This window comes from Tachyglossus aculeatus, chromosome 23 (assembly GCF_015852505.1).
Source record: "Tachyglossus aculeatus isolate mTacAcu1 chromosome 23, mTacAcu1.pri, whole genome shotgun sequence".
NCBI lineage: Eukaryota > Metazoa > Chordata > Mammalia > Monotremata > Tachyglossidae > Tachyglossus > Tachyglossus aculeatus.
This window is the reverse complement of record NC_052088.1, coordinates 11,042,594-11,069,725: the sequence shown is the minus strand read 5'-3', so window position 1 is coordinate 11,069,725 and position 27,132 is coordinate 11,042,594. Positions and strand designations below refer to the sequence as shown.

The 27,132-nt window shown below is 40.2% G+C and overlaps 1 protein-coding gene across 1 annotated transcript in view; it reads left to right on the top strand.

Annotated features, from left to right (window-relative positions):
- Positions 1-6,467: 6,467 nt before the first annotated feature.
- Positions 6,468-27,132, top strand: part of SCAMP1 (secretory carrier membrane protein 1) — an 83,330-nt gene continuing 62,665 nt past the window's right edge. The window contains exon 1 of the mRNA XM_038765614.1: positions 6,468-6,589. Coding sequence (XP_038621542.1) covers positions 6,533-6,589 — 57 coding nt within the window. The 5' untranslated portion in view covers positions 6,468-6,532. The remainder of the gene's footprint in view (positions 6,590-27,132) is intronic.

The window sequence follows — 27,132 nt, the reverse complement described above, 5'->3', positions numbered from 1 at the left end:
AAGGGAGGGATTCTGGAGAGCTCTGAGAGCTCACCTCCTCCAGGAGGCCTTCCCAGACTGAGCCCCTTCCTTTCTCTCCCCCTCGTCCCCCTCTCCATCCCCCCATCTTACCTCCTTCCCTTCCCCACAGCACCTGTATATATGTATATATGGTTGTACATATTTATTACTCTATTTATTTATTTATTTATTTTACTTGTACATTTCTATCCTATTTATTTTATTTTGTTGGTATGTTTGGTTCTGTTCTCTGTCTCCCCCTTATAGACTGTGAGCCCACTGTTGGGTAGGGACTGTCTCTATGTGTTGCCAATTTGTACTTCCCAAGCGCTTAGTACAGTGCTCTGCACATAGTAAGCGCTCAATAAATACGATTGATTGATTGATTGATTGGAGATGTTGTGGAGGAAGAATTGATGGGATTTGGTGACAGCGTTGAATGTGGAGGTTCAGAGAGAGGAGTCGAAGGATAATGTCAAGCTGTCATCTTGGGGTGTGGGGAAGATGCATGTGTTGTTAACTGGGGAAGCAGTGCTGCTTAGTGGAAAGAACGTGGGCCTGGGACTCAGAGATTCTTATTCTTGCTCTGCCAATTGCTTTCTACGTGATCCTGGGCAAGTCACACAACTTTTCCATGCCTCAGTTCCCCTCATCTGTAAAATGAGGATTACATCCTTCCCCCTCCAAACTTAGACTGTGAGCCCCATGTGGGCAGGGCCTGTGTCCCACCTTTTATTCATTCATTCAATTGTATTTATTCATTCATTCAGTCGTATTTATTGAGCGCTTACTGTGTGCAGAGCACTGTACTAAGCGCTTGGGAAGTACACGTTGGCAACATATAGAGACGGTCCCTACCCAACAGTGGGCTCACAGTCTAGAAGGGGGAGACAGAGAACAAAACAAAACATATTAACAAAATAAAATAAATAGAATAAACATGTACAGATAAAATAGAGTAATAAATACGTACAAACATATATACATATATACAGGTGCTGTGGGGAGGGGATGGAGAGGGGGAGGAGGGCGAGAGGAAGGAGGGGGCTCAGCCTGGGAAGGCCTCCCGGAGGAGGTGAGGGGATGAAGACTGTGAGCCTCAACACGTAGAGATGGTCCCTCCCCACCAGCGGGCTCACAGTCTAGAAGCGGGAGACAGAGAACAAAACAAAACATATTAACAAAATAAAATAAATAGAATAGATATGTACAAGTAAAATAAATAGAGTAATAAATACGTACAAACATATATACATAATGATGGCATTTATTAATGATGTAATTAATTAATTAATTAATGTTGGCATTTATTAAGTGCTTACTATGTGCAAAGCACTGTTCTAAGCACTTGGGGGGATACAAAGTGATCAGGTTGTCCCACGTGGGGCTCACAGTCTTAATCTCCATTTTACAGATGAGGTAACTGAGGCTCAGAGAAGTGAAGTGACTTGCCCAAGGTCACACAACAGACGTGGTGGAGCTGGGATTCAAACCCATGACCTCTGGCTCCAAAGCCCGGGCTCTTTCCACTGAGCCACGCTGCTTCTGTAGTATGTTTGGTTTTGTTGTCTGTCTCCCCCTTCTAGACTGTGAGCCCACTGTTGGGTAGGGACTGTCTCTATATGTTGCCAACTTGTACTTCCCAAGCGCTTAGTACAGTGCTCTGCACACAGTAAGCGCTCAATAAATACGATTGATTGATGACACTTATTAAGCACTTACTATGTACAAAGCACTGTTCAAAGCGCCGGGGAGGTTACAAGGTGATCAAGGTTGTCCCCCAGGGGGCTCACAGTCTCCATCCCCATTTTCCAGATGAGGGAACTGAGGCCCAGAGAGTAATAATAATAATAATAATGATGGCATTTGTTAAGCGCTTACTATGTGCAAAGCACTGTTCTAAGCGCTGGGGGGGATACAAGGTGATTAAGGTGTCCCACGTGTGGCTCACAGTCAATCCCCATATTACAGATGAGGTAGCTGAGGCTCAGAGAATCAATCAATCAATCAATCGTGTTTATTGAGCACTTACTATGTGCAGAGCACTGTACTAAGCGCTTGGGAAGTACAAATTGGCAACATATAGAGACAGTCCCTACCCAACAGTGGGCTCACAGTCTAAAAGGGGGAGACAGAGAACAAAACCAAACATACTAACAAAATAAAATAAATAGAATAGATATGTACAAGTAAAATAAATAAATAAATAAATAAATAAATAGAGTAATAAATATGTACAAACATATATACATATATACAGGTGCTGTGGGGGTGGGAAGGAGGTAAGATGGGGGGATGGAGAGGGGGACGAGGGGGAGAGGAAGGAAGGGGCTCAGTGTGGGAAGGCCTCCTGGAGGAGGTGAGCTCTCAGCAGGGCCTTGAAGGGAGGAAGAGAGCTAGCTTGGCGGATGGGCAGAGGGAGGGCATTCCAGGCCAGGTTAAGTTCTCTTAACTTCCAGAGAAGTTAAGTGACTTGCCCAAGGTCACACAGCTGACAGCTGGCAGGGCCGGGATTTGAACCCATGACCACTGACTCCAAAGCCCGGGCTCTTTCCACTGAGCCACGCTGCTTCTCCGACTGTGAACCCCCCCCCCCCCCACCCCCACCCCGGGGGACAACCTGATCACCTTGTAAGCTCCCCAGCGCTTAGAACAGTGCTTGGCACATAGTAAGCGCTTAATAAATGCCATGAGCCCACTGTTGGATAGGGACTGTCTCTATATGTTGCTAACTTGTACTTCCCAAGCGCTTAGTCCAGTGCTCTGCACACAGTAAGCGCTCAATAAATACGATTGATTGATTGATGGTATTTATTAAGCACTTACTATGTGCAAAGCACTGTTGCACATAGCGCCGGGGGAGAAGTTCAGTGACTGGCCCAAAGTCACACAGCTGACAGTTGGAGGGGTCGAATTTGAACCCATGACCTCTGACTCCAAAGTCCAGGCTCTTTCCACTGAGCCACGTTGCTTCTCCAGCTGTGAACACCCCCCCCCCCCCGTGGGACAACCTGATCACCTTGTAAGCTCCCCAGCGCTTAGAACAGTGCTTGGCACATAGTAAGTGCTTAATAAATAATAAATAATAATAATGGCATTTATTAAGCGCTTACTATGTGCCAAGCACTGTTCTAAGCACTGGGAAGGTTACAAGGTGATCAGGTTGTCCCATGGGGGGCTCACAGTCTTAATCCCCATTTTACAGATGAGGTAACTGAGGCCCAGAGAAGTTCAGCGACTTGCCCAAAGTCCCACAGCTGGCAATTGGCGGAGGCGGCATTTGAACCCATGACCTCTGACTCCAAAGCCCGTGTTCTTTTCCACTGAGCCACACTGCTTCTCTAAAAATAAATGCCATGAGCCCACTGTTGGGTAGGGACCGTCTCTCTATGTTGCCAACTTGTCCTTCCCAAGCGCTTAGTCCAGTGCTGTGCACACAGTAAGTGCTCAATAAATACGATTGATTGAATGATTGATCCTGTATATATGTATGTATGTTTGTACATATTTATTACTCCATTTCTTTATTTATTTTACTTGTACATATCTATTCTATTTTATTTTGTTTGTTTGGTTTTGTTCTCCGTCTCCCCCTTTTAGACTGTGAGCCCACCGTTGAGTAGGGACTGTCTCTATATGTTGCCAACTTGAACTTCCCAAGCGCTTAGTCCAGTGCTCTGCACACAGTAAGCGCTCAATAAATACGATTGATTGAATGATTGATCCTGTATATATGTATATGTGTTTGTACATATTTATTACTCCATTTATTTATTTTACTTGTACATATCTATTCTATTTCTTTTATTTTGTTAGTATGTTTGGTTTTGTTCTCCGTCTCCCCCTTTAAGACTGTGAGCCCACTGTTGGGTAGGGACCGTCTCTAGATGTTGCCAACTTGTCCTTCCCAAGCGCTTAGTCCAGTGCTCTGCACATGGTAAGTGCTCAATAAATACGATTGATTGAATGATTGATCCTTTAAATATGTATATATGTTTGTACATATTTATTACTCTATTTATTTTACTTGTACATATCTATTCTATTTATTTTATTTTGCTAGTATGTTTGGTTTTGTTCTCCGTCTCCCCCTTTTAGACTGTGAACCCACTGTTGGGTAGGGACTGTCTCTCTATGTTGCCAACTTGTCCTTCCCAAGCGCTTAGTCCAGTGCCCTGCACACAGTAAGCGCTCAATAAATACAATTGATTGATTTTAGACTGTGAGCCCACTGTTGGGTAGGGACTGTCTCTCTGTGTTGCCAACTTGTCCTTCCCAAGCGCTTAGTCCAGTGCCCTGCACACAGTAAGCGCTCAATAAATACGATTGATTGATTGATTTTAGACTGTGAGCCCACAGTTGGGTAGGGACTGTCTCTCTATGTTGCCAACTTGTCTTTCCCAATCGCTTAGTCCAGTGCTCTGCACACAGTAAGCGCTCAATAAATACGATTGATTGATTGATTTTACACTGTGAGCCCACAGTTGGGTAGGGACTGTCTCTATATGTTGCCAACTTGTACTTCCCAAGCGCTTAGTACAGTGCTGTGCACACAGTAAGCGCTCAATAAATACAACTGACTGATTGATTGATGCGCTTAGTCCAGTGCTCTGCACACAGTAAGCGCTCAATAAATACGATCGATTGATTGATTTTAGACTGTGAGCCCACTGTTGGGTAGGGACTGTCTCTCTATGTTGCCAACTTGTCCTTCCCAAGCGCTTAGTCCAGTGCTCTGCACACAGTAAGCGCTCAATAAATCCGATTGATTGATTAATTTTAGACTGTGAGCCCACTGCTGGGTAGGGACTGTCTCTCTATGTTGCCAAGTTGTCCTTCCCAAGCGCTTCGTCCAGTGCTCTGCACACAGTAAGCGCTCAATAAATACGATTGATTGATTGATTTTACACTGTGAGCCCACAGTTGGGTAGGGACTGTCTCTATATGTTGCCAACTTGTACTTCCCAAGCGCTTAGTCCAGTGCTGTGCACACAGTAAGCGCTCAATAAATACGATTGATTGATTGATGGGCTTAGTTCTGTGCTCTGCACACAGTAAGCGCTCAATAAATATGATTGATTGATTGATTGATTTTAGACTGTGAGCCCACAGTTGGGTAGGGACTGTCTCTCTATGTTGCCAACTTGTCTTTCCCAAGCGCTTAGTCCAGTGCCCTGCGCACAGTAAGCACTCAATAAATACGATTGATTGATTGATTGATTGATTTTAGACTGTGAGCCCACTGTTGGGTAGGGACTGTCTCTCTATGTTGCTAACTTGTCTTTCCCAAGCGCTTAGTCCAGTGCCCTGCACACAGTAAGCGCTCAATAAATACGATTGATTGATTGATTTTAGACTGTGAGCCCACAGTTGGGTAGGGACTGTCTCTCTATGTTGCCAACTTGTCTTTCCCAATCGCTTAGTCCAGTGCTCTGCACACAGTAAGCGCTCAATAAATACGATTGATTGAGCCCACAGTTGGGTAGGGACTGTCTCTATATGTTGCCAACTTGTACTTCCCAAGCGCTTAGTCCAGTGCTGTGCACACAGTAAGCGCTCAATAAATACAACTGATGATTGATTGATGCGCTTAGTCCAGTGCTCTGCACACAGTAAGCGCTCAATAAATACGATTGATTGATTGATTTTAGACTGTGAGCCCACAGTTGGGTAGGGACTGTCTCTCTATGTTGCCAACTTGTCCTTCCCAAGCGCTTAGTCCAGTGCTTTGCACACAGTAAGCGCTCAATAAATTTGATTGATTGATTGATTTTAGACTGTGAGCCCACTGCTGGGTAGGGACTGTCTCTCTATGTTGCCAACTTGTCCTTCCCAAGCGCTTAGTCCAGTGCTCTGCACACAGCAAGCGCTCAATAAATACGATTGATTGATTGATTTTAGACTGTGAGCCCACTGCTGGGTAGGGACTGTCTCTCTATGTTGCCAACTTGTCTTTCCCAAGCGCTTAGTCCAGTGCTCTGCACACAGCAAGCGCTCAATAAGTACGACTGATTGATTGATTGATGCGCTTAGTCCAGTGCTCTGCACACAGTAAGCGCTCAATAAATACGATTGATGATTGATTGATTGTAGACTGTGAGCCCACAGTTGGGTAGGGACTGTCTGTATATGTTGCCAACTTGTACTTCCCAAGCGCTTAGTCCAGTGCTGTGCACACAGTAAGCGCTCAATCAATACGATTGACTGATTGATTGATTATCCTATTTCTTCCTCTTTCCCCCCTCCTTTGGCCTTCCCCTTCCCAACCGGGTTTTGGAGCGGCCCCCTGCGGTTTTCCGGAAAACCCGGCCCGGATCCCGGCCCGGCGCGGCGGCCTCACTGGGCATGCGCAGGAGCCGGTGAGGGGAGGGGGGGGGCCGCTTGAGTGGTAGGTCCGGCGCAGGCGCAGTGGCAGCCGCATCGGCGACGCGGGCCAGCGCTGTCGGCGACTATCGCGTCCGCCCCCCCCCCCCCCTCCCCTCCGGCTCGGCCTGCTGGTCCACCCCGCTCCCGTCCGGGGGGGGCCCAAGCCATGTCGGATTTTGACAGCAACCCCTTCGCCGACCCGGATCTCAACAACCCCTTCAAGGTGAGCCCAGCGCTTAGCGCAGCGCTCCGCGCCGTCGGGGCGGGGGCCGAAAAGGCAGGTTGCCATGGTAACGGGGGGCGGGGGGGGCACGAGGAGGGGAGCCGGCTGCCCCCGGGCCCCTCCCCGCCTTACCTCCTCCCCTTCCCCACCGCACCTGTAGAGATGTATCTATATGTTTGGACCCATTTATTACTCTATTTATGGATTTATTTCACTCGTACATATCTATTCTATTTATTTTATTCGGTTAATCTGTTCTGTTTTGTTCTCTGTCTCCCCCTTCTAGACTGTGAGCCCACTGTTGGGAAGGGCAAACATATATATGTTTGTACATATTTATTACTCTATGTATTTACTTTACTTGTACATATCTCTTCTATTTATTTTATTCGGTTAATCTGTTCTGTTTTGTTCTCTGTCTCCCCCTTCTAGACTGTGAGCCCACTGTTGGGGAGGGCAAACGTATATATGTATGTGTGTTTGTACATATTTATTACTCTATTTATGGATTTATTTTACTCGTACGTATCTATTCTGTTTATTTTATTTGGTTAATATTACTCTATGTATTTGTTTTACTTGTACATATCCTATTTATTTTATTTTGTTAATATGTTCGGTTTTTTTCTCTGTCTCCCCCTTCTAGACTGTGAGCCCACTGTTGGGAAGGGCAAACATATATATGTTTGTACATATTTATTACTCTATGTATTTATTTTACTTTTACATATCTATTCTATTTTATTTGGTTAATATGTTCTGTTTTGTTCTCTGTCTCCCCCTTCTAGACTGTGAGCCCACTGTTGGGGAGGGCAAACATATATATATATGTTTGTACATATTTATTACTCTGTTTATGTATTTATTTCACTCGTACATATCTATTCTATTTATTTTATTCGGTTAATAAAATAACATATTTATTACTCTATGTATTTATTTTACTTTTACATATCTATTCTATTTTACTTGGTTAATATGTTCTGTTTTGTTCTCTGTCTCCCCCTTCTAGACTGTGAGCCCACTGTTGGGGAGAGCAAACATATATGTTTGTACATATTTATTACTCTATGTATTTATTTTACTTTTACATATCTATTCTATTTTATTTGGTTAATATATTCTGTTTTGTTCTCTGTCTCCCCCTTCTAGACTGTGAGCCCACTGTTGGGAAGGGCAAACATATATATGTTTGTACATATTTATTACTCTATGTATTTACTTTACTTGTACATATCTCTTCTATTTATTTTATTCGGTTAATCTGTTCTGTTTTGTTCTCTGTCTCCCCCTTCTAGACTGTGAGCCCACTGTTGGGGAGGGCAAACGTATATATGTATATATGTTTGTACATATTTATTACTCTATTTATGGATTTATTTTACTCGTACGTATCTATTCTGTTTATTTTATTTGGTTAATATTACTCTATGTATTTGTTTTACTTGTACATATCCTATTTATTTTATTTTGTTAATATGTTCGGTTTTTTTCTCTGTCTCCCCCTTCTAGACTGTGAGCCCACTGTTGGGAAGGGCAAACATATATATGTTTGTACATATTTATTACTCTATGTATTTATTTTACTTTTACATATCTATTCTATTTTATTTGGTTAATATGTTCTGTTTTGTTCTCTGTCTCCCCCTTCTAGACTGTGAGCCCACTGTTGGGGAGGGCAAACATATATATATATGTTTGTACATATTTATTACTCTGTTTATGTATTTATTTCACTCGTACATATCTATTCTATTTATTTTATTCGGTTAATAAAATAACATATTTATTACTCTATGTATTTATTTTACTTTTACATATCTATTCTATTTTACTTGGTTAATATGTTCTGTTTTGTTCTCTGTCTCCCCCTTCTAGACTGTGAGCCCACTGTTGGGGAGAGCAAACATATATGTTTGTACATATTTATTACTCTATGTATTTATTTTACTTTTACATATCTATTCTATTTTATTTGGTTAATATGTTCTGTTTTGTTCTCTGGCTGCCCATTCTAGACTGTGAGCCCACAGTTGGGCAGGGCAAACATATATATATGTTTGTACATACTTATTACTCTATTTATGTATTTATTTCACTCGTACATATCTATTCTATTTATTTTATTCGGTTAATAAAATAACATGCTTATTACTCTATGTATTTATTTTACTTGTACATATCTATTCTATTTTATTTGGTTAATATGTTCTGTTCTCTATCTCCCGCTTCTAAACTGTGAGCCCACTGTTGGGGAGAGCAAACATGTATGTTTGTACGTACTTATTACTCTATGTATTTATTTTACTTGTACATATCTATTCTATTCTATTTATTTGGTTAATATGTTCTGTTTTGTTCTTTGTCTCCCCCTTCTAGACTGTGAGCCCACTGTTGGGGAGAGCAAACATATATATGTTTGTACATATTTATTACTCTATGTATTTATTTTACTTTTACATATCTTTTCTATTTTATTTGGTTAATATGTTCTGTTTTGTTCTCTGTCTCCCCCTTCTAGACTGTGAGCCCACTGTTGGGCAGGGCAAACATATATATTTATGTTTGTACATACTTATTACTCTATTTATGTATTTATTTCACTCGTACATATCTATTCTATTTATTTTATTCGGTTAATAAAATAACATACTTATTACTCTATGTATTTATTTTACTTTTACATATCTATTCTATTTTATTTGGTTAATATGTTCTGTTTTGTTCTCTGTCTCCCCCTTCTAGACTGTGAGCCCACTGTTGGGGAGAGCAAACATGTATGTTTGTACATACTTATTACTCTATGTATTTATTTTACTTGTACATATCTATTCTATTCTATTTATTTGGTTAATATGTTCTGTTTTGTTCTCTGTCTCCCCCTTCTAGACTGTGAGCCCACTGTTGGGAAGGGCAAACATATATATGTTTGTACATATTTATTACTCTATGTATTTATTTTACTTTTACATATCTATTCTATTTTATTTGGTTAATATGTTCTGTTTTGTTCTCTGTCTCCCCCTTCTAGACTGTGAGCCCACTGTTGGGGAGGGCAAACATATATATATGTTTGTACATATTTATTACTCTGTTTATGTATTTATTTCACTCGTACATATCTATTCTATTTATTTTATTCGGTTAATAAAATAACATATTTATTACTCTATGTATTTATTTTACTTTTGCATATCTATTCTATTTATTTTATTTGGTTAATATGTTCTGTTTTGTTCTCTGTCTCCCCCTTCTAGACTGTGAGCCCACTGTTGGGAAGGGCAAACATATATATGTTTGTACATATTTATTACTCTATGTATTTATTTTACTTTTACATATCTATTCTATTTTATTTGGTTAATATATTCTGTTTTGTTCTCTGTCTCCCCCTTCTAGACTGTGAGCCCATTGTTGGGGAGAGCAAACATGTATGTTTGTACATACTTATTACTCTATGTATTTATTTTACTTGTACATATCTATTCTATTCTATTTATTTGGTTAATATGTTCTGTTTTGTTCTCTGTCTCCCCCTTCTAGACTGTGAGCCCACTGTTGGGGAGGGCAAACATATATATATGTTTGTACATATTTATTACTCTGTTTATGTATTTATTTCACTCGTACATATCTATTCTATTTATTTTATTCGGTTAATAAAATAACATATTTATTGCTCTATGTATTTATTTTACTTTTACATATCTATTCTATTTTATTTGGTTAATATGTTCTGTTTTGTTCTCTGGCTGCCCATTCTAGACTGTGAGCCCACTGTTGGGGAGAGCAAACATATATGTTTGTACATACCTATTACTCTATGTATTTATTTTACTTGTACATATCTATTCTATTTTATTTGGTTAATATGTTCTGTTTTGTTCTCTGTCTCCCCCTTCTAGACTGTGAGCCCACTGTTGGGAAGGGCAAACATATATATGTTTGTACATATTTATTACTCTATTTATTTTACTTTTACATATCTATTCTATTTTATTTGGTTAATATATTCTGTTTTGTTCTCTGTCTACCCCTTCTAGACTGTGAGCCCACTGTTGGGGAGGGCAAACATATATATATATATATGTTTGTACATACTTATTACTCTATTTATGTATTTATTTCACTCGTACATATCTATTCTATTTATTTTATTCGGTTAATAAAATAACATACTTATTACTCTATGTATTTATTTTACTTTTACATATCTATTCTATTTTATTTGGTTAATATGTTCTGTTTTGTTCTCTGTCTCCCCCTTCTAGACTGTGAGCCCACTGTTGGGGAGAGCAAACATATATGTTTGTACATACCTATTACTCTATGTATTTATTGTACTTGTACATATCTATTCTATTTTATTTGGTTAATATGTTCTGTTTTGTTCTCTGTCTCCCCCTTCTAGACTGTGAGCCCACTGTTGGGGAGGGCAAACATATATATGTTTGTACATATTTATTACTCTATTTATTTTACTTTTACATATCTATTCTATTTTATTTGGTTAATATATTCTGTTTTGTTCTCTGTCTACCCCTTCTAGACTGTGAGCCCACTGTTGGGGAGGGCAAACATATATATATATATATGTTTGTACATACTTATTACTCTATTTATGTATTTATTTCACTCGTACATATCTATTCTATTTATTTTATTCGGTTAATAAAATAACATACTTATTACTCTATGTATTTATTTTACTTTTACATATCTATTCTATTTTATTTGGTTAATATGTTCTGTTTTGTTCTCCGTCTCCCCCTTCTAGACTGTGAGCCCACTGTTGGGGAGAGCAAACATATATGTTTGTACATACCTATTACTCTATGTATTTATTTTACTTGTACATATCTATTCTATTTTATTTGGTTAATATGTTCTGTTTTGTTCTTTGTCTCCCCCTTCTAGACTGTGAGCCCACTGTTGGGGAGGGCAAACATATATATGTTTGTACATATTTATTACTCTATGTATTTATTTTACTTTTACATATCTATTCTATTTTATTTGGTTAATATATTCTGTTTTGTTCTCTGTCTCCCCCTTCTAGACTGTGAGCCCACTGTTGGGGAGGGCAAACATATATATATGTTTGTACATATTTATTACTCTATTTATGTATTTATTTCACTCGTACATATCTATTCTATTTATTTTATTCGGTTAATAAAATAACGTATTTATTACTCTATGTATTTATTTTACTTGTGCATATCTATTCTATTCTATTTATTTGGTTAATATGTTCTGTTTTGTTCTCTGTCTCCCCCTTCTAGACTGTGAGCCCACTGTTGGGAAGGGCAAACATATATATGTTTGTACATATTTATTACTCTATGTATTTATTGTACTTGTACATATCTATTCTATTTTATTTGGTTAATATGTTCTGTTTTGTTCTCTGTCTCCCCCTTCTAGACTGTGAGCCCACTGTTGGGGAGGGCAAACATATTCTATTTATTTTATTCGGGTTAATATGTTCGGTTTTGTTCTCTGTCTCCCCCTTCTAGACTGTGAGCCCACTGTTGGGAAGGGCAAACATATATATGTTTGTACATATTTATTACTCTTTGTATTTATTTTACTCGTACATATCTATTCTATTTATTTTATTTGGTTAATATGTTCTGTTTTGTTCTCTGTCTCCCCCTTCTAGACTGTGAGCCCACTGTTGGGGAGGGCAAACATATATATGTGTTTGTACATGTTTATTACTCTATGTATTTATTTTACTCGTACATATCTATTCCATTTTATTCGGTTAATATGTTCTGTTTTGTTCTCTGTCTCCCCCTTCTAGACTGTGAGCCCACTGTTGGGAAGGGCAAACATATATGTTTGTACATATTTATTACTCTATTTATTGATTTATTTCACTCGTACATATCTATTCTATTTATTTTATTTGGTTAATATGTTCTGTTTTGTTCTCTGTCTCCCCCTTCTAGACTGTGAGCCCACTGTTGGGGAGGGCAAACATATGTATGTATATATGTTTGTACATATTTATTACTCTATTTATGGATTTATTTTACTCGTACATATCTATTCTATTTATTTTATTTGGTTAATATGTTCTGTTTTGTTCTCTGTCTCCCCCTTCTAGACTGGGAGCCCACTGTTGGGGAGGGCAAACATAGTCTATTTATTTTATTTGGTTAATATGTTCTGTTTTGTTCACTGTCTCCCCGTTCTAGACTGTGAGCTCACTGTTGGGGAGGACAAACATATATATATGTTTGTACATATTTATTACTCTATTTTACTGGCATATCTATTCTATTTATTTTATTTGGTTAATACGTTCTGTTTTGTTCTCTGTCTCCCCCTTCTAGACTGTGAGCCCACTGTTGGGGAGGGCAAACATATATATTTGTACATATTTATTACTCGATTGATTTATTTTACTTGTACATATCTATTCTATTCTATTTTATTTGGTTAATATGTTCTCTTTTGTTCTCTGTCTCCCCCTTCTAGACTGTGAGCCCACTGTTGGGGAGGGCAAACATATTTATTACTCTATTTATTTTACTTGTACATATCTATTCTATTTATTTTACTTGGTTAATATGTTCTGTTTTGTTCTCTGTCTCCCCCTTCTCGACTGTGAGCCCACTGTTGGGGAGGGCAAACATATATATGTCTATATGTTTGTCCATATTTATTACTGTATTTATTTTACTCGTACATATCTATTCTATTTATTTTATTTGGTTAATATGTTCTGTTTTGTTCTCTGTCTCCCCTTTCTAGACTGAGAGCCCACTGTTGGGGAGGGCAAACATATTCTATTTATTTTATTTGGTTAATATGTTCTGTTTTGTTCTCTGTCTCCCCCTTCTAGACTGTGAGCCCACTGTTGGGGAGGGCAAACGTGGAAAGAGCCCGGGCTTTGGAGTCAGAGGTCATGGGTTCAAATCCCGGCTCCGCCACTTGTCAACTGTGTGACTTCGGGCAAGTCACTTCACTTCTCTGGGCCTCAGTTCCTTCATCTGTAAAATGGGGATTAAGACTGTGAGCCCCACATGGGACAACCTGATCACCTTGTATTCTCCCCAGCGCTTAGAACAGTGCTCTGCACATAGTAAGCGCTTAATAAATGCTATCATTATTATTATTATTATGTTTGTACATATTTATTACTCTATTTTACTCATACATATCTACTCTATTTTATTTGGTTAATATGTTCTGTTTTTTTCTCTGTCTCCCCCTTCTAGACTGATTGAATGAATGAATATTGGGGAGAGCAAACATATATTTATTTATTTATTTATTTATTTTACTTGTACATATGTATTCTATTTATTTTATTTTGTTAGTATGTTTTGTTTTTGTTCTCTGTCTCCCCCTTTTAGACTGTGAGCCCACTGTTGGGTAGGGACTGTCTCTGTATGTTGCCAATTTGTACTTCCCAAGCGCTTAGTACAGTGCTCTGCACATAGTAAGCGCTCAATAAATATGATTGATGATGATGATGATCATATATGTTTGTACATAGTTATTACTCTATTTTATTGGCATATCTATTCTATTTATTTTATTTGGTTAATATGTTCTGTTTTGTTCTGTCTCCCCCTTCTAGACTGTGAGCCCACTGTTGGGGAGGGCAAACATATATATGTCTATATGTTTGTACATATTTATTACTGTATTTATTTTACTCGTACATATCTATTCTATTTTATTTGGTTAATATGTTCTGTTTTGTTCTCTGTCTCTCCCTTCTAGACTGTGAGCCCACTGTTGGGGAGGGCAAACATCTATGTTTGTACATATTTATTACTCTATTTATTTATTCATTTTACTGGCATATCTAGTCTATTTTAGTTGGTTAATATCAATCAATCAATCAATCAATCAATCGTATTTATTGAGCGCTTACTGTGTGCAGAGCACTGTACTAAGCGCTTGGGAAGTACAAGTTGGCAACATATAGAGACAGTCCCTACCCAACAGTGGGCTCACAGTCTAAAAGGTGGAGACAGAACAAAACCAAACATACTAACAAAATAAAATAAATAGAATAGATATGTACAAGTAAAATAAATAGAGTAATAAATATGTACAAACATATACATATATACAGGTGCTATGGGGAAGGGAAGGAGGTAAGATGGGGGGGATGGAGAGGGGGACGTTTGTTCTCTGTCTCCCCCTTCTAGACTGTGAGGCCACTGTTGGGGAGGGCAAACATATATATGTATATATGTTTGTACATATTTGTACATATTTATTACTCTATTTTACTTGTACATATCTATTCTATTTATTTTATTTGGTTAATATGTTCTGTTTTGTTCTCTGTCTCCCCCTTCTAGACTGTGAGCCCACTGTTGGGTAGGGACCATCTCTAGATGTTGCCAACTTGTGCTTCCCAAGCGCTTAGTACAGTGCTCTGCACACAGTAAGCGCTCAATAAATACGATTGATTGCTCAGCCAGGTGCTACGTTGCATCAGCGCTTAATACAGCCCGTAGTTGAGTGCTGAACAAATACCATACTTATTATCATTCATTCCATCGTATTTATTGAACGCCTGCTGTGTGTAGAGCACTGTACTAAGCGCTTGGGAAGTACAAGTTGGCAACATGTAGAGATGGTCCCTACCCAACAGTGGGCTCACATCATTATTATTATTAAAAAAAGCAAAAAAAAAAAAGGGGGGCCTCTCAGCTGCTCCCCCCCATTCCCCCGGCCAGCACTGGTTTGCCAAGTGGGAGTCCCACCCCTGGGAAGAGGGACAGATTTCAGCATCAATAACAGGGATGGGCCTTGTCAAAAAAAATACTCCATTCAATCGTATTGAGCGCTTACTGTGTGCAGAGCACTGTACTAAGCGCTTGGGAAGTACAAGTCCTATTGGACAACCTTGATTACCTTGTAACCCCCCCTCCAGCGCTTAGAACAGTGCTTGGCACATAGTAAGCACGTAACAAATACCAACATTATTATTGTTGTTGGGGTTTTTTTTTGGCCGGGGGGAAGAGGGGCCGAAAGAAGAGCCAACGATCTTGCCTTCCCGATCCCATCGTGGGTCATAGATGGTGTTTTCTGCACGAGGAGAGCATTTCCCTTAGAGCTGACCTTCTCACCCCCAAGGCCTCCCGGGGGGCCTGCCACGGGAGGGAGGGCGGGCAGACACTCCGTAATTCCTTTCAGGTGTCCAGGTAGTTAGGCTCAGCAGCTTCTGGAAGCTGCTCCAGAGTTCTTAGGTCTTTTGCTGCAAGTAAATCTGACCTATTCCTCATTCTTTATTCTTCCAGAGTTTCCAGAGAGAGGACAGGCTCCCCAAATTTCAATTTATGTGTGTGTATATATATATATATACACATATTTGCACACACACATATATAAATAATATCTGAATATATATGAATACATATATATGAATACACATACATGCATACGTATATACATATATCTGCATGCACACACATGAATACATATATGCATATACACGCATACACATATACATGAATACATATACACATACACATGTGCGCACACATACATGAACACATATACACACATGTATGCACACACACATACATGAATGCACATATACATGCACACACATACGTGAATACGCATGCACACATACATGCATACACGCACATACATGAATACATATATATGTATGCACACATACATGAGTGCATGCACACATGCATGAATGCATATATGCATGTATGTGCATGCACGCATACATGAATGCATATATACACATATATGCATACACACTCATACATGAATGCATATATGCACGCGCTTATACATGAATACATACATGCATATATATGCATCCACACTCATACACAAGTACATATATACATCTATGTGCATACACACATACATGAATACATATATACACATATGCGCATACACACATATACATTAATACATATAGGCATATATGTGCACAGACATGCATTCATGCATATATACATATATGTGTGCACATACGTGAATACATATATGCATATCTGTGCACACATATATGAATACACATATACATACACACATACATATATGAACACACACATATGAATACAAACACATATATAATACATATATAAAGTGCACATATAGTCAAGGTGAAACGAACACATATCTCCTGTATATTTGTCTTGGGATTTTCATTTTTCTATGCAGTTCTGCCACTTCATCATAATTCATTCCAAGCGCTTACTACAGTGCTCTGCCCACAGTAAGCACTCAGTAGATACGACTGAATGAATGTATTTGTTCAGTAAGTTCAGCGAGCTTACTGTGCACAAACCACTGTACTAATATATTTGAACCTCATCTGCACACTTTTCAAAACTGTTTTTGTCTCCCCCAGCTACTTGAGGGCAGAGACAGTGTGAATTTCTTGACGGCCTGCGTCATATCTGTTTAGTTTTATTGTAGCACTTGATAATCCTCCATACAGAAAATTCAGTAAATACTATTGATTGATCGATCATGCTTTGCTTCAAATGTATTCCCTCAAGCTCCTGGAATAGTACTTCACACTCAGGCATTCAAGTACCACTTTGAAAAAGAATTATTTATTATTTAGCTAATACTGTGCCGAGGTTGATATGAGATAGTCAAATCAGACATGGACCTTGTCATACAAGGGCCTCAAATTAAGATGTTGAGAGAACAAATAACTTATCCTTACTTTACGAATGAGGAAACTAGTACAGAGGTCAGTGGTCTTTTGAGTGCCTAATATATGTATATATGTTTGTACATATTTATTACTCTATTTTACTTGTACATAGCTATTTTATTTATTTTATTTTGTTAGTATGTTTGGTTTTGTTCTCTGTCTCCCCCTTTTAGACTGTGAGCCCACTGTTGGGTGGGGACTGTCTCTATATGTTGCCAACTTGTACTTCCCAAGCACTTAGTACAGTGCTCTGCATACAGTAAGCGCTCAATAAATACGATTGATGATGATGATATATGGACCACTGTACTAAACACCTGGATTAGAATTTGGTCTCCTGACTCCCAGTCTCCTACTCTTTCCACCAGGCCATGCTTCCTTTCTAAATCAATTTCAAATGTTCCAAAGAAGAATCTGCCACTCCCTGCTGCTGTTCTTGACCTTAATCTTGTCTGGATTAAACTCAGCAGGCTATTATTTTTTCACATTTGTTTCCATTATCAATTAATGATATTTTATTGACCGCTTATTGTATTTGGACAATAGATGTGATCCCTGCCCTCTAGGAGCTTACAGACTAGTGGGGAAGACAGACTGGAAAATAAAGTACAGAAAGGGGAAGTGGCAGAGTGAAAGGACACAGGGGTACTTAAGGTGTACAAGCCTAATAGTAATACTATTTGTTAAGCATTTACTATTAGCAGAGCACTGAGAAAGAATACAAAGTTGGAAGGTAGACAATTGTTCCCGTCCCTCTAGGAGCTCAGGATGATTATAAAGGGGAGAGGGGATTGGTGACATGGAGAGATGAAACAAAACACCAAGACAGTGAAAGATAAAAGTTATAAGAATTCATTACATTCTGATTTTTTTTTCCCCAGTGTGATGATGGGTGTTTGTGTTTCAGAATTAGAACCGACTGGAGGATTTTACTGTCTTGGGTGTGCAGCATGTGTTACTTTTTTATGGTATTTGTTAAGCACTAGCGTGGCTCAGTGGAAAAAGCACGGGCTTTGGAGTCAGAGGTCATGGGTTCAAATCCCGGCTCCACCACTTGTCAACTGTGTGACTTTGGGCAAGTCACTTAACTTCTCTGGGCCTCAGTTCCCTCATCTGTAAAATGGGGATGAAGACTGTGAGCCCCACGTGGGACAACCTGATCACCTGGTAAATTCTCCAGCGCTTAGAACAGTGCTCTGCACATAGTAAGCGCTTAATAAATGCCATTATTATTATTATTATTATGTGCCAGACACTACTGGAGCGCTGGGATTGAGCAGGTTGGACACAGTCCCTGTCCCACATGGGACTCTCTGGTGCACAGAGAAGTGACGGGACTTGCCCAGGATCACCTAGTAACAGGTGGCAGAGCTGGGATTCGAACCCATGTCCTTCTGACACTGAGGCTGTGAGGCACAAGGGGCAGGTTGCTGTTGTTAAAGGATTGAAGTGCGCAGGCTGGGTTGTAGTAGGAGATTAGTGAGCTCAGGTAGAAGAGGGAGAGCTGATTGCCTTAAAGCGAGTGGTAAGGAGTTTCTCCTTGATGTGGAGGTAGGTGAGCAAAAATTGGAGCTTTTTGAGGAATGGGGAGATGTATACAGAGCATTTTAAGATCAGTGATCTGGGCAGCAGAGTGAAGAGGGCAAAGGCTGGAAGCAAGGAATCAGTGAGGAGGCTGATGCGGCTGTGACTCCTATAGTGGAAATACATTACAAAAATATTTTGTGAAAATCTAAATTGTTGTTAGAACTCAACAAGCATTTTTTTCTAAAATATTTTTGTAAAATCCACTCAGAACTACAGAATTCTTATAAAGACTTTTCTAAGGTCTTGTCTTGTGCTGTTGAGTCGTCTTCGACCCATAGCGACACCGGGCAGCAGAGTGAAGAGGGCAAAGGCTGGAAGCAAGGAATCAGTGAGGAGGCTGATGCTGTAGCTGAGGTCGGATGTGACTGCTATAGTGGAAATATATTACAAAAATATTTTGTGAAAAACTAAATTATTGTTAGAACTCAACAAACATTTTTTTCTAAAATATTTTTTGTAAAATCCACTCAGAACTACAGAATTCTTATAAAGACTTTTTTAAGGTCTTGTCTTGTGTCGTCGAGTCGTCTTCGACCCGTAGCGACACCGGGCAGCAGAGTGAAGAGGGCAAAGGCTGGAAGCAAGGAATCAGTGAGGAGGCTGATACTGTAGCTGAGGTCATATGTGACCCCTATAGTGGAAATATATTACAAAAATATTTTGTGAAAAACTAAATTATTGTTAAATCTCAACAAACATTTTTTTCTAAAATATTTTTGTAAAATCCACTGAGAACTACAGAGTTCTTATAAAGACTTTTTTAAGGTCTTGTCTTGTGCCGTCGAGTCGTCTTCGACCCATAGCGACACCGTGAACGCATCTTTCCAGAATGCCCCACCTCCGTTTGCAGTCATTATGGAAGTGTATCCATAGAGTTATCTTGGTAAAAATATGGAAGTGGTTTACCATTGCCTTCTTCCGCGAAGTTATCTTGAGTCTCTGCCTTTGATTTTCTTCCTTTCCACAACTGCCCAGCCCAGGTGAGTTTTGACTTGTAGCAGATTGCCTTCCACTCGCTAGGCTGGTAGAGGTACTGGGCACTCTCCAGATGTGACCCTGAGAGAGTTTTTTAAGGTGGAAAGAAACAAAACTTTCCATGTACACTCTCTGGGTGTCCCCTGGTATGGACAGTGAATCCAGCAGAGATGTACACCTAGCCTGTTGCCAGTTTCAGACTTTAAGATTTACTCAACCTTCTCATGGCATTCCTCAGGGTTCTTTCCTTTGCAAAGCAGGTTCTCATTAGTAAAACACATTCTCTTCCTTTGAGCGAATCTTCTTTTGTGCCATTTTTATGTTGCCATGGCACTTCCCTCTGTTGAGACCTTTTACTCCCTTAATTCCAAATCAGAAGTAAAACCTCTGTGTGACATAATTAGGCAGTTTTTTTTTAAAAAAAGCTTGTCTTGGAAAATTGATGTATGCAGAAATCAATTGCCCATTTTTTGGAATTTAAACAATAAATCAAATATTAGCTAATAGGTTTACACTCCGCATCTTCATATATAGTTCATTCATTCATTCATTCAGTCGTATTTATTGAGCGCTTACTGTGTGCAGAGCGGAGTTGCCTTCCTAACCATCAGTGTGAGTCATGTTCACTGTGAATGACAAGGGATGAGAAAAGCACTATCGTATTTTCATAGACCAAGGTTGTTTCTTTATCAGTCAGTCAGTCAGTTGCATTTATTGAGTACTTACTGTGTGCAGAACACTATACTAAGCACTTGGGAGGGTACATTATAACACACATTCCCTGCCCACAGCAGCTTGCAGTCTAGAGGGGGAAACAGACATTAATATAAATAAATTACAGATCTGTACATATCCTTTTGAGTCAGACATACTGAGCGATTGTGTGTGGAGCACTGTACTAAGCATTTGGAAGAGTACGGTAGTAAAGAGTCACATTCCCTGCCCACAATGAGCCAGTGTGAACATTCACTGTCAGCAGAGACAACGCAATGATAAAGGTTTTCAGCCAGAGGTTCAAGGCGCTTCAGAGAGTTGTAATAGACTCAGGGAAACCCTGCAGAAAAGTGAAACAACCCGGCCAGAGCAGGTGAATGCGAAAAGCAGCCACACTGCCCTGTGCTGTCCAGAATTCACGCCCCGGACAGAAACACCTTAAGGAAGAATCAGCTCTGGTGGTGCCAACAGGCGGAACCGATTCTCGAAAAGGTCATGATTGCCTCTCTTGGCCTCTCGCAATCCTGCCCCAGTCTATTCCCTTTCCATTTTTCAATAATGCTGGTAGATTTTACAGAGGGACAAGTAGGACTCGCCCCCATTCCACCTTGTGTTTCCTCAGTATGATTCTCAAAAAGGTCATGATTGCCTCTCTTGGCCTCTCGCAATCCTGTCCTAGTCTATTCCCTTTCCATTTTTCAATAATGCTGGTAGATTTTACAGAGGGACAAGTAGGACTCGCCCTCATTCCACCTTGTGTTTCCTCAGTATGATTCTCAAAAAGGTCATGATTGCCTCTCTTGGCCTCTCGCAATCCTGCCCCTATCTCTTTCCTTTCCATTTTTTAATAATGCTGGTAGATTTTGCAGAGGGACAAGTAGGACTCGCCCCCATTCCACCTTGTGTTTCCTCGGTATGTTTCCAAAATTGCATTTTGGTTGTTAATCCATCCATTTAATCCATGCCCACACCCATCATGTTTGGGTTATAGCCAACAGCACTCTGCCCTTCTCCCCTCCAACCCCTCCAATTTCTCTTTAGTTAATGCAAAATGTTGGCTCCCATACTCTCTTGAATACTATCAATCAGTCAATCAATCAGTCAATCGTATTTATTGAGCGCTTACTGTGTGCAGAGCACTGTACTAAGCGCTTGGGAAGTACAAGTTGGCAACATACTATCTCCCTCCTCCTTCAGTATGTTTACCTGGTTATCACTTGCAAAACTCTAATATTCCTCCTGTCATCCTTTTCAATCAAGAGTATTTACCGATCAAATTTATTATTGAGTGTTTACTGTGTGCAGAGCACGGTACTAAGCGCTTGGGAGAGTACAATGTAACAGAGTTGGTAGATGCCCTGCCCACCATGACCTTACAGTCTAGAGGGGGAGACAGATATTAATATAAATAAATTATGGGTATGTACCCAAGTGCTGAAGGGCGAGGGAAGAGTGAATAAAGGGTACAAATCCCAGTGCAGAAGGGAGTGGGAGCCTTGCTTTCCTCGATAGTATTTTATCAGTCATGAGACTGGCACCCTAGTATGGCTCTTGATGATGGCACATTAAAATTTTTAAGCTTTTAAAATTAGATCCCTTCTTCCAAGCACCAAAATTATGGCGAATCTCTGTAATTACTGTATTCCGATTTGCAACCAAGATTACTGTTAATAAATATGTGCTAATGCTAGATATTCATTGTGTGGTGTCCTGGGGAGGAGAGAATGGCAGGAAAAAAGGAAGGATTGAGTAGATAACTAGTACTTATAAGCCTTTTGCACAACTGATACTGCCTAATTTCAAATTAAAATAGAAAAGTCTTTGAAAATAGTATTGTGCAACAAGCCTTTGGTTAAGGAAAGTAAAAATAGAGAGGAAAGAAGGGCATTTATACTGCTTTTTATTTGTATCAGTCAATTGCATTTGAATAATTTTTGCGTGCAGAGTACTGTATTAAGCCTTTGGTAGAGGACAAGACAAAAAGAGTAGATGTAGACAATGTCTAACAGAGATTTGCAACCAGTTGTAGCTGACCTTGACAATTAGGCAATTTACTTCGATTGGAAACAACCTAAATGTAGTCTGTAAATGACCCCTTTTCACTTTAGGTAAGTTTGACTTGAAAGGTAGGATCTTTTCAGGTAATGGTTCTCTAAAAGACGAAGTTCCCTAAAAGTTCCTTCACACTTTTCTGGAATGGATATGTTTGTCTTTTATTTATTTTCTTTACTTTAAAATGTTGTTTTGGGAGAAATTTATGCCAGTTTTAGATGGGGATCTAATAGATTAGAAATGTGCAAAATAAGGAGCTAGGGTAGGTCTAAGGTGAAAAGTCCCTTCCTTACAAAAGACTTAGGCTTAAACTGTGAGTCCCATGTGGAACGGAGACTGTGTTCAACAAATCTTTTATAATAATAATAATAATGGTACTTGTTAAGCGCTTACTATGTGCCAGGCATTGTACTAAGCGCTGCAGAAGATACAAGCAAATCGAGTTGGACACAGTCCTTGTCCCACGTGGAGCTCACAGTCTCAATCCCCATTTTACAGATGAGGTAACTGAGGCCCAGAGAAGTGGAGTGACTTTCCCAAGGTCACACAGCAGACAAGCGGCGGAGCCGGGATTGGAACCCATGACCTCATGACTCCCCAGCTTGTGCTCTATCCACTATGCTGTGCTGCATCCATCTACCCCAGTGCTTAGTACAGTGCCAGGCACATCACGCGGAACAAATACCATTTAAAAAACAGGCGTTTCCTTAAAGCCGAACTGTAACTAACCCAAATTTTACTATTTAGAAGCAGCATGGCATAGAGGACAGGGCTGGGTGTCAGAAGGTCATGGATTCTAATCCTGGCTTGGCCGCGTGTCTGCTGTGTGACCTTGGGCAAGTCGCTTCACTTCTCTGTGCCTCAGTTCCCTCATCTGTAAAATGGGGATTGAGACTGTGAGCCCCACATGGGACAGGAACTGTGTCCAACCCGATTCGCTGTATCCACTCTAGCGCTTAGTACAGTGGCTGGCACGCAGTAAGCGCTTAACAAATACCACAATTATATATAGCAAACAACTCTTCTGAAACATGGGTTAGTGCTCAGTTGTACTAGTGTGCCAAAGCAGCATTTGTTATGTACTTTGTTTATAATAATAATAATGGCATTTATTAAGCACTGTTCTAAGTGCTGGGGAGGTTACAAGGTGATCGGGTTGTCCCACATGGGGCTCCCAGTCTTAATCCCCATTTTACAGATGAGGGAACTGAGGCATAGAGAAGTTAAGTGACTTGCCCAAAGTCACACAGCTGACAATGGCGGAGCCGGGATTTGAACCCATGACCTCTGACTCCAAAGCCCATGCTCTTTCCACTGAGCCACGCTGCTTCCCTTGTGGTGTAGGGACTCTGCCTGGCTGTTTGTAAGCCAAAATTCGAACAGAAAGCATTTCCCCAAAAACGTTAGATTTAATGAACGTTGGCAAAGGGACACAAGCTTGGAACTTGGGAACCAAATTTGTTTTCTACCAGAAAAGCACTAAGAACTTTTTTTGCAAAAGACAAACCAAAGAATTCCTAATATTGGAAGCAAATTCCCCTAAAGTATTTCATTTTGAGAGATCAAAATGTGAAATGGACTTAAGCAAGTGGTCAGCAATTTAAGGCACATATGCCCAAAAGGTTGTACAGTATACCGGACCATTTGTTTCCCAGTTCTGGTCCCGTTGTCTTCTGAACCCCTATATCTCCTTTCATAACTCAGGACTTTGGCAGAGGTGATTGAAAGGCGGCGCTAAAATTCAACAAGTCAGAAACAAAATGGTTAGAAAATCTAACGGTTCTGTTAGTACTTGACTGGATTTGGGTGTAAGGAGGATAATTGTTTAGACTCCCTGTCTCACGAAGCCAAATTCCCCCTGGTTAAAGCAGGCCAATCTCATCTCAGCATCTGACAGTTTTGAGAAGATGGGATTCTCTTACAGCAGGAAGAAAAGGGGTGGGAAGAAAAGGGGCCTCCTGGGCCCAACCAGAGCCCAGCCTGGCATATGGCAGCCTAATAATAATGGTGCTATTTGTTAAGTGCTTACTGGGTGTCAAATACCGGTCTAAGTGCTGGGGTTGACACAAGCAAATCAGGTTGGATACAGTCCCTGTCCCACATGGGGCTCACAGTCTTAATCCTCATTTTACAGATGAGGGAACTGAGGCCCAGAGAAGTTAAGTCATCATCAATCGTATTTATTGAGCGCTTACTGTGTGCAGAGCACTGTACTAAGTGACTTGTCTTAAGTCACACAGCAGACCAGTGGTGGAGCCAGGATTAGAACCCAGGTCCTTCTGACTCATAGGCCTGTGCTCTCTCTGCTAGGCCATGCTGGTCCCTTTTTTTTTTTTTTAAGCAGAAACTTCAGAAAGATTGTGAGGTGGCACAGTCTTTCATTCATTCAGTTGTATTTATTGAGTGCTTACTGTGTGCAGAGCACTGTACTAAGTGCTTGGGAAGTACAAGTTGGCAACATATAGAGACGGTCCCTACCCAACAACGGGCTCACAGTCTAGAAGGGGGAGACAGACAACAAAGCAAAATATGGGGACAGGTGTCAAGTCATCAGAATAAACAGAAATAAAGCTAAGTGCACATCATTAACAAAATAGAGTAGTAAATATGTACAAGTATAATAGAGTAATAAATCTGTACAAACATATATGCAGCTGTTGTGGGGAGGGGAAGGAGGTAGGGTTGGGGGGGATGGGGAGGAGGTGAGGAAAAAGGGGGCTCAGTCTGGGAAGGCCTCCTGGAGGAGGTGAGCTTTCAGTAGGGCTTTGAAAGGGGGAAGAGAGCTAGTTTGGCGGATGTGCGGAAGGAGGGCATTCCAGGCCAGAGGGAGGACGTGCGCCGGGGGTCGACGGTGGGACAGGCGAGAACAAGGCAAAAGTGAGGAGGTTAGTGGCAGAGGAGAATTCTTCTTGAATCTTGAATTCTGTCTCCAGTGCTGCCAAGAATAAATGCAAAATTACAAGTAAGGAACCTCTTTCCTGTGCAAAAAATGGAAGGAGCTCCCAGGCATGCCTTTGTCATTAGGCCCACCCATGCACATGAATAGAGTTCACTGTTGTGGCATCACCTTCAAAAGTGAAAGAAAGCTGTTTGTTTATTTAAAAAAAAAATACAGCATGAGAAACTTGAGTTACTGGTGATCTTTAACAGTTAACAGCTCTTAAAGCATTTTAATGTCTGTGGCTAACATAGAAGTAGCCCTATCAGGATGGGGTTTATTTTTTCTGCTAGGGACATAATCGTTGATTTCAATTTTGGCAAATTGCATTTCTCAATGAGTATTTAATGGTCAAGCAAGAGGAATTAATTTTTTTGGATCCCCTACCCAGTAGGGGCCCGATGATGATTTTTAGGAGCCAATCATAATGAAATGATTACTAAAAATTACCACCTATAAGGATCTCTGCCCTTTCTTTTGATCCCCTACCCAGTCGGGGCCCGATGATGATTTTTAGGAGCCAGTCATAATGAAATGATTACTAAAAATTACCACCTATAAGGATCTCGGTCCTTTCTACACTAACTTTTTCCCCTCCCACCTAGCTCAAGGCCACCTGGCCCACTGAACACTTTATATTAACATTAAACATCCCCTCTTGGGCATTCACCAACTTGTACTATATGTTGCCAACTTGTACTTCCCAAGTGCTTAGTACAGTGCTCTGCACACAGTAAGCGCTCAATAAATACGATTGATGATGATGATGATTCACTTATTTACATAATGGAAATGGATGAATCCAGGCAAGGACTCAAGAACTATCGCTCCCCCACCTCCACACACTACATGCCCTTGAATGTCTTCTGCTGTTTCAGCTGTGAACAATATTTGTTACCCTTCGTCATCATCATCATCAATGGTATTTATTGAGCACTGACTGTGTGCAGAGCACTATACCAAGTGCTTGGGAAAGTACAATACAACCCAGTTGGTAGATGTGTTCCCTGCCCACAATGAGCCCACTTCCAGCACTTATTTCCTCTGCCCATTGCATCCTCTCCTGATGGTAGGAATCTGTGAGGAAGGGTTGCTAAGTGGTCCACTTAGCTTCAGTGCTCTGCACACAGTAAGCGCTCAATAAATACGATTGATGATGAAGGCTAGTCTAATCTGTGGCCCACTGTTCAAATGTACTCAGTGCAACTTGCTCTCCTTAAGGCCCTTGTCCCACAGGTTAGCCCTTCAGTGGGTATTTGTCACCCAGGGGAGAATAAACTGGCATTTTTCCAACTTTACAAAAACACCTATCCCAAAGAAGTTCATTGAGCCACACCGTTTAATATTGAGCAAACTACTCAGAGCCAAGAGGGGACACATTTTTTAGGAGTTAACTGATTATGGGACTAAAACTGTGAAAAACTAACTAGGGGTTATTAAAATTTTATGTGCCATGGGGAATTTTCCAAGTATTAAGGGTAACTGGGTGGTGTGTAATTTTAAGGCTTTGGCTCTTAAAACTTTATTTTTTTAAAAATAAAATTGGGACACTTGATTTACTGTATTGTTTTGGGTTTTGGTACCTAAAGATTTTATAGAATGGCT